This window comes from Panicum virgatum, chromosome 7N, assembly GCF_016808335.1.
Source record: "Panicum virgatum strain AP13 chromosome 7N, P.virgatum_v5, whole genome shotgun sequence".
NCBI classification, from domain to species: domain Eukaryota; kingdom Viridiplantae; phylum Streptophyta; class Magnoliopsida; order Poales; family Poaceae; genus Panicum; species Panicum virgatum.
In genome coordinates this window covers 39,237,167-39,246,298 of record NC_053151.1, presented here as the reverse complement: position 1 = coordinate 39,246,298, position 9,132 = coordinate 39,237,167, and the positions used below count along the sequence as shown (strand labels likewise).

Below are 9,132 nucleotides of genomic sequence, written 5' to 3'. Positions count from 1 at the left end.
CTCATACTTCTCGACTATCCATCCATTCTGGTAGCAACAAGATGTATCAAGACCTGAAACAACGATTTTGGTGGACTCGGATGAAAAGAGAGATTGCCAAGTATGTGTCTGAATGTGACATCTGTCGAAGGGTTAAAGCTAGTCATCTCAGACCGGCGGGAGCTCTTCAGCCCTTGAGTACTCCTGAATGGAAATGGGAAGACATCAGTATGGATTTCATTGTCGGTTTACCTCGAACTCAAAAGGGTTATGATTCTATCTGGGTTATTGTAGACTGCCTTACCAAATCTGCACATTTCCTTCCAGTTAAGACAAAATACTTGACCAAACAGTATGCTGAGTTGTATATGGATCGCATCCTATGTTTACATGGTGTGCCAAAGACTATCATATCAGATCGAGGGACCCAGTTTGTTGCTCGCTTTTGGGAACAATTGCATACTTGTTTAGGAACTCGATTGATCCGCAGCTCAGCCTATCACCCTCAAACAGATGGCCAAACGGAGAGAATTAATCAGATTTTAGAAGATATGCTCCGCGCCTGTGTATTAGCCTATCCACAGAAATGAGATCAATATTTACTATTAGCGGAATTTTCTTATAATAATAGCTATCAAGAAAGCATCAAAATGGCACCATTTGAAGCATTATACGTTCGTTGATGCTGTACACCTCTGAATTGGTCTGAAGCGGGGGAAAAAACTATCTTTGGACCCGATATGGTTCAAGAAGTTGAAGAACAAGTCCGCCTTATTCAAGAAAATTTGAAAATTGCGCAGTCTCGGCAGAAGAGCTACGCTGATAGAAGGAGAGATCCACTCGTCTTTGAAGTCGGTGACCATGTTTACTTAAAAGTATCACCTTGGAAAGGCGTGCAAAGATTCGGAGTAAGAGGAAAGTTAGCTCCCCGCTACATTGGCCCATATCCAATTGTGGAAATATGCGGTCCTGTGCCTTACCGGTTGAATCTTCCAGCAAAATGTTTGGCAATTCATAACATTTTCCATGTATCACAACTGAAGAAATGTTTGAGAATTCCAACTGAAGCTATTGATAGTGATACAATTCAGTTAGAATCTGATCTCACTTATGTTGAGCGTCCAATCAAGATACTTGATCACAAGGACCGTATTACTCGTCGTACTACCATCAAATTTTATAAGATTCAGTGAAGTCATCATTCTGAAGAGGAAGCTACTTGGGAAAAAGAAGAATTTCTAAAGTCCAAGTATCCAGAGTTTCTACGCACGCATCAAGGTATTTGCCCTTGAACTTTCCACCGTAATTCTATCGTCCTGAATCTCGGGATGAGATTCTTTTTAGAGGGGAAGGCTGTAACACCCCTGGTGTTAATCTTGTACATTAGCCGCTAAGCATCGCTTAATCATGATCATTAGTTTAAGCTTTGTCATTAGTAGTAATTGTGCATACATAATTATATTTTGAATTCATGTCATCACATGCATTCAAGTTTAATTATGTTTGCGCAATTTCTGCTAATTACAAACCAGCAGTCAAAATCCAGTCCAATCTCTGTCTGAACCCCTCTTTGCGCTGAGTCTAAATTTAGCTTTGATCTTCTTTTGACCCAATTTTATCTCTCAAATCGTTGATCAAAACAACTTTTATCCAATACCAATGTTGTAGATCTTTTCTTCCTCTACAACTTTTATTTTGGCCAAATTTCAAGTTGCTGTGCAAAAATTTTAGTTTTGGGCGCTCCAAAATTGAATCTGTTTTACCCCAAAACCCGGAGGTTCCGGATTTGGAAACCGGAAGTTCCGGTTTTGCTCTGTTTCACCTACTCTGGCTCCCATACCGGCGACTGTGCCGCCGGCGACGCCACGCGTCGCCGCGCCGGTGAAGCCCTCACCGCTTAAGCGGCATAGCCACGTCATGAGCGAAAACCTGTTTCGCTTCTCCTTCTTCTCTGTTCCCGTGCCCGCGCGAAGCCGGTAGGCGGAGCAGAGCTGCCGCTCGCTGCAGTTCGCCGCCGCTCATCGCATCGGCCGTCCCGCCGCCGTTCTTCGAGCCCGAGCCCTCCCCGAGCCGCTCCACGTCACCCCGCACCTCCTCCACCCCATCCTGAGCTCGGACGAGCCCTATCCCGGCGGAATCGGCCCCTCCTCCATCGACCCGCTATTGCCGTCCCCGTCGAAGCTCCGCCCCTAACGCCGATGACCCCTCTCCGGCCGTCCTCCGCCCAATTCGAGCCCGTGGTGAGCTTTTCCACGAGCCCCTCATCCTCCCCGACCCTTTTCCCCTTCGATCCGGGCGCCGTCGGCATCGGAACGCCGCCGCACCGCCGTGGCCGCGGAGCTGTGCCGCCGGCGCACACCGCAGGCTGCTCCTGTGCAGGCCCGGCCGCCACCGCCGCAAGCCCCGGGGCCGCAGGGCTCCCCTAGCCGCGGGCCAGCCCCGCCCGCCGCCGGCCGGCCACGCCGCTGGTGGGGAACGCAGAGCGCCACCGCCCCTGCCCTTGCGCGCCACGCGCCGGCCATGGCCGTGGCCTGGCTGTCCCCTGTTTTTGCCCCAAAACCGGAACTTCTGGTTTTGGAACCCGGAGGTTCCGGTTTCCAGTTAAATTCCAGTTTCAGTTTTGTGTACTGATCTTGTAAAATGCGTATTAAATAGTAGAAAAATGTGAAAAATGCAAACTAAATTTTATTAGGTTTCTAAAATCATGATCTTCAGAGGAAAAATAGTCATGCGTGTGAAATGGCAATTTTGCCCCTACTAAAGTTTTGGTTTGTGCTTAAGCTAGTTTATTTTGTATCTGTTTTTCTGTTGGTCTAAAAATCATGAAATTTTTGTGGTAGACTACTCCTTGCATGTGTAGTTCACTGAAAATTTTTCATGAGCATAGCCTATGTGCATGTTTGTAGATTTAATATTGCTTGATTTTCATTATAAGGCTAAATAAATATTTTCGGCCATCAATAAATGTTGGTAAATTTTTGTTGCATGTTCTTTCAATATCTTGGCTTACTGGTAACTTTTGGGTGGCTCGATTAAGTCTGTAACTAGGTTTTGCTTTTATTTCATTCCTAGCTGTAGCTTTTCTTTTTGTGGTTAAGTGAATCCTTTTATGCGTTGGGCCTTTCAGTATTTTGTGATCAGTAGTAATTAATGCTAGTCATGTCTTCCTTTTTAGTTACCTCGCGTTGCATCGTGAGTATCTTGTAGCATTTTCTTGCATTGTTTTAATTGTTGCATGGCATCTTTCTTTACGTATAGACGTCACGAGCAAAGCCGTCTACGAGTTGGTCGCTGAACCGATCCAGGAGCCGCAAGCCGGGGAACCACAAGCCGACGAAGCAGCTGAGCAAGTTACGGAGGAAATTGCTAACCCCGCTGATCTGCAAGGTAAGCCCCGGAGCATAACCCCTACTTTAAAACTTATGCAATGTATTATTTAAGTACTTGTGCATTAAGTTCTAGGAGTTACTTGGAACCTTAAATGTATTATCTTTAGGAGACCCCAGTCTTGTACTAGCATGATAGGTCGATAGCACTACCATGCTTAAGTAAGATACGGTAGAAGACGGGTGATTTCCTGTCACCCGCGAGATATAGGTTTGGTACTTCAGTATGAAAGTAAGAAATAATGCTATGAGAATGGAAATGGAGACCGGGCGGAGGGAAAGTTGGACATAACCATGGAATAAAGGAAAGTTGAGTCTCCGCCTGTGTCGATTGAGGACCGTACCGTTGCTGGCCGTGCTGACCAAGATTGAACAGTACTAACCACATGCCGTAAGTAGGAGGTAGTCGAAACCGGTAAGCTAATTACCTAAATTGCGTTGGAATCTGATTCTCGACCCGTGGTGCTGGGCAAGGGTTGACGGATGGTGAAGTCGTCCATGGGTTCACCGGGTGTTCGCACGTGCGGGGCTCATCATCCGGGTGTTTGCGGTCTTGACTCAGGCTTCGGGGTAATCATGGGAACAGTTGCTCGGTGTGACTCGCCGGGGTCGCACTTGGCGTGTGAGTTATGTCCATCTTGCAAGGTTAAATCGGATCGATTCGCCGTGACTCGCGGTTATGAGAACATTGGTCACTTCGTCACATCGTAGTAAAGAAGTGGAATGAGACTGGAGTGGAAATGTTGAGTTGTATGTTACTAAAGATTAATATGATCAACCATGTATGCTCTAGAGAAATAAGCGAACCTAGTTTGTAGCTGTCAAATCAATTGGAGCTAAAATATTAAAAGTAAGGACTCAGTATTAGTAGCTTTTCCATAAAACAACTCCAAAGCCAAAAAGCCATGCATGTCTAGATAATGGGCTAAGTATACCCATAGACGGGTAAGTCTTGCTGAGTATTAGAGTACTCAGGGTTTGGTTGTACCCCCTTCTGAGCAAGCTGTGTTCCGAAAGACTTCGAGGAGATCTGTGCGTCTTGGAGTGGTTAGCCTCTTCCTCCGGGTTGGACTGTCGAGTGGGTTCCGTCTTCTCCATGAAGTACGGGCAGATTGGCCTCACATCAGTGGGCAAGATGTGAAGCTCGTCTTTTGTCGTCGATGGCAGTTATCGTATTGTATTTTGGGTCTCTGTTTTAAACTCTGTTTTACTTCCGCTGTGTTGAACTCTGAGATTTGGATTGTAAACCCTGGATTGTAAAATTTTGTTGTAAATTATTTCTGAAGCTTGTGTTAAACTCTGTTGTAAATTAATTTGAACTCTGCTTTTTGTTTGTAATCACCTGTGCTCGTCTTTTGGCAAGAGTTTCCGTGTAATCGATACTGGTTACAGCAGGCAGTCTTAGTGTACTGGTTGAGTGCAGAAGCTGTGGTTTAAACTTAAGTTATTAATTATTGTATTCGATCAGTATTATTTGGACTGTTCTGTGACACAAACAATGTATACTCACACTCCAAGATAAGAAACTGTCGGCTTTCGCGTTGGGGCAAGTCACCGTTTCTTCCAATGGAACCTACATGCTCACGCGCTCGTCGCTGGAAGAGTGCGCGCATTTAGGGCGGCTCTGAGTTGGCCCTACATGATGATTTCTGCGTTGAGGATTATGGTTTCTTGAGCTAGTTTCTCATGGACGTGGCATGTATGGAAACTGCTGGCTGGTTTCCAGGTTGGGACTGCCCTTAGCCTAACCAACAAGCACTATAGTGCCAAGGGTGTTCCTCACCTCACCTCGGTGGATGATGACTAATATCTAAAACTCTCAACACCGCAAGACTTGTCTGTTGCCTCCAAGGACATATCTAAAACCGTCGTTTGAATTGTGGATGTTGGCACACACACTTCATTTCCCAACCGAAGCAACACCATGACTACTAACTAGTATAACTGAAATAAATGCAAGACCTATCTGCTGCCTCATCTCTGAAACTGTCGCAAACATGGATTGCGGCTCGCACACAATTTTTCGCACACGAAATATTTCCCATACGCATTCATCGAACTTAAGCACCACCATATGACTAGTAACTAAAACTGAAAAAAATTAATCCAACCTTGCAAGGCTTGTCCATTACCTCCGTAGACACCTTAAAAACCGTCGTCTATTATGTGGCTAGCACTAAAATGGTTGCACGCAAAAGATTACCCGCACGCATACAACGGTGTGGATCGATCGAGCACGCAACACTTCCCGAACCTAATCGGTGCGGGCTAGATGACATACGCTTCAATGTACGTGTTGAATTTCCATACGCTTGGCTGAGTAATCTACTAAAATTGTTCTTGACCTTGAAATAATGTCCTCAAACTATATACCGTCCAAGTTCATGAGCCGTATATATATATGTCAAATGTCATCAGCCCCTTGAATGAATTCGCATAATATATATACGGGTGTGTGTTCGTTGGTTGCACCACGAACGTCAGGCTTGCGCTTCAAGTACTGAACCGCGCGCGCCTAATGCGTCGCATAATTATTCGTCGCGCACTTGGGCGCTGATGGCGACCGCTTTTCCCGTTGGTTACTCCACGAGGGACGCACTACCCGTGGTGGCCACGCGCCCATATCTGACCTTTTCCCTGACGCCAGTGGCCGCACCACCAACATTCCGCAGTTTTTATAGATGCGAGACATGAACAGCTACTTGACTGCCATTTCTTCCGAGTAGAAGATGCAGAGATCGCTACAGTTCTCGACCACTGCCATGCCCGAACGGCCTAAAGTGCCAGACAGCCGCGCTGTGCTCAACTTGGATTTGTACCACCACTACTGGAGTTAACTAGTAGATCAATATATATAATGCTAACCCCACGAGGTTAGTGGTAACCCCTAACCCGGGCAGTAATGCGCTCCGACTAGACCATAAGACCAGTGCTAATTAGGCCATCGATCTCGTGGATGAATGATTTAGGATTTTTTTAGATATGCATTTTATAAAAAAGATAGATATGCGTATTTAGATACATGTATACACATTACATATTATTGGCATCAATGCATTTATATAATAGAAATACCTAAAAAGATATGGAAATTAGAGCAAGTTTAATAATAGTGCGAACTGCTTGACTATTAGTCAAGTTGTAAGAGCCAAACTATACAATATTATTCTCTTATTTATTTATAATTTTTTTATTCCATATTCTATCTTCTTTTTTTCTAGTCCTCGTCACATCCATTTAATGTATAGTCCGCCACCTGCATATATTTCCCTGCCCCCATCTTGTTGCTTGCATGAAAGTCAAACTCTCTTTTCTATCCTCTCCTTTAGGGCAGTCCCAATGCAAACTCCACTCATAGAGTCTAAGCATCAAAGACTCCATCACAAGAAACTATACTTCCCAATGCAAAGTGTGTTACTTTAGTTTATATGGCCCACTTGTCTCTCTCACATTCATTCTTGATTTGCATGGAGACTTGGAGTCTAAATAAGACTTAGAGTCTTGATTTCTCTCCCTCTCTCTTCCATAAATATACTGCCACATCAGCAAAACACAATAAATAGGAGGCTTAGACTCCATGGTAGAGTCTGGATTGGGACTGCCCTTATGTTCGACATCAGCATCTGCCCGTCTATAAGCCAATTATTGTACTTGCTCAAACAAATTAGCCAGACTAGCAGCGGGATGCATGCCGCGTCATAGCCTTGGGCCATTGTCTTCGGGCTGCAACGGATGTGCCCGCAGGCGCGGGATCCGCGGCTGCGGCTCACGTACACGGCACACCTCAGAGTTGGGGCGCGTGCTCGACACAGGCGGCGCGATCGCGGCCCTCCATTCCTGAGAACCCTAGCGGATTCCGATATAAATACCCCGCCCGGGGGCGTGTGGCAGCCACGCTCCAATCCCCATCTCCATCGATCAGTCCACAGCAGTCTTGTGCCCACTCCTCCCCCGGCCGCCTCCGCGCGCCTGCGGCTTCGATCCGTTCGATCCATTCCATGGACCCTCACCTCAGCTCCCACGTCCACGCCACTGCCGCGGCGGCGGCGGAGGCTGCTGCGGCCGGTGGCTCTCCGGGTGGCAAGAAGGCGGGAGGTGCCTTGCTTCCACCGGCGGCGGTCGTCATCCTCGACGTCGAGGCGGGTGGTGCGCCGACGAACGGGCCGGCCGCGGCGGCCGCGGTCGCCGTCGATCCGAGCGACGGCGGGGACGGCGGCGTCGACTACATGGCGCGCGCGCAGTGGCTCCGCGCGGCCGTCCTGGGCGCCAACGACGGCCTCGTCTCCGTGGCCTCCCTCATGATCGGCGTCGGCGCCGTCAACAGGTCGCGCAAGGCCATGCTCGTGTCCGGCATGGCCGGGCTCGTGGCCGGCGCCTGCAGCATGGCCATCGGCGAGTTCGTGTCCGTGTACGCGCAGTACGACATCGAGGTCTCGCAGCTCAAGCGCGACGGCACCGACGGCGACGAGGGCGCCAGGGACGCGCTGCCGAGCCCGACGCAGGCCGCGCTCGCGTCCGCGCTGGCGTTCGCGTTCGGCGCCATCCTGCCGCTGCTGTCCGGCGTGTTCGTGCCGTCGCTGTGGGCCAGGCTGGTCGCGGTGTCCGCCGCCAGCGGCGTCGGCCTGGCCGGGTTTGGCGCGGCGGGCGCGTACCTCGGCGGCTCGAGCATGCGGAGGTCCGTGCTGAGGGTGCTCCTGGGCGGCTGGTTCGCCATGCTCGTCACCTACGGCGTGCTCCGGCTGTTCGGGGTGGTGTTCAACATTGACGTCTCGTCGGTGTGATGGCTGGGGCTAATGGGGGAATCGAATAACGAGAGCCAGGGGCCTAGCTCTTGACATCGGGATGTGAAAAATCCTGCGTGTCTTTGAGTGTAGCAAACTAGCAGTCGCCTGGACAGGAAAAGGGGAATAAGTAATATGGGTGTGTATTTGTGTGGTGGATCTACCTGACTGTAATGTAATGGCCGGGCTAATGTATGGTATCTGATGAGAAAATCAAAAGGAGAGAAAAAAATTATCTATGTATTATATTAATTCTGCTCGTCCTCATTTGCCAGTTGTTTGTGTTTAAGTTAATTCATCTTGAAGTCTTGAGAAGGTTCATAGGTTATGAATATGTGCGCAATACTGTGGTCTGTGAAAATTAAGGTGTGCGCGACTTCGGTTTGTTTGGCATGCATTTTACAAAATGGATTAGCTAATATAATTTGTTTCAACGCAGATCACAAACAGTAACCCCAATAGGACCGATCCAAAACTATCAATACCTTTGCTTTTTGCTTCTGCTTTTCTGATTGTGCTAGTTTATGTTCAGATTGATCAGCAGAGACTTGTAGCCACTGTTTCTTTAGATAGCCAATACACAATCATACAAGTAATCCTTTCTTGGAAATGACGCATGACATCTGCTCCCACATCCTGGCTAAAGATGGATCAGGATAAGTTGTCATGCACCTCTCAGTTTATCATGCCTCAGCACCTATCCTGACGGCGGTTGGACGGTGAACAATAAGTAGGCCGGTTTGGAATAACAAACCAAAAAAGAATGTAAGAGACATTTCTCTGCACATATGAATGATGAACTTGTAGTGGACAACCCGGTAAAGTTGGGCCTTGCCTTTACCCGCATAATCTTTTCTTAAAGTGCTTACCGCCATTATCCTTTTAGCACTTTCTTGGTAACTTCAAGAATCAAGGGAATGAAAGTTTGCTAAAACAAAAAGGGAGAACCATTTAAAGTTTTGCCATTTGATGTCCGGGCTTCTTTT

At 47.7% G+C, this 9,132-nt stretch overlaps 1 protein-coding gene across 1 annotated transcript; it reads left to right on the top strand.

The window, feature by feature from the left end:
• Positions 1-7,263: 7,263 nt before the first annotated feature.
• On the top strand, positions 7,264-8,405 carry LOC120684013 (vacuolar iron transporter homolog 2-like). Its single transcript, XM_039966097.1, has one exon. It carries the CDS (start codon positions 7,364-7,366, stop codon positions 8,144-8,146), a length of 783 nt encoding a protein of 260 aa, XP_039822031.1. The 5' UTR covers positions 7,264-7,363; the 3' UTR covers positions 8,147-8,405.
• Positions 8,406-9,132: the final 727 nt, after the last annotated feature.

Coding starts and splice junctions, on each gene's coding strand:
- LOC120684013 (XM_039966097.1), top strand. CDS start 7,364: ATGGACCCTCACCTCAGCTCCCACGTCCACGCCACTGCCGCGGCGGCG.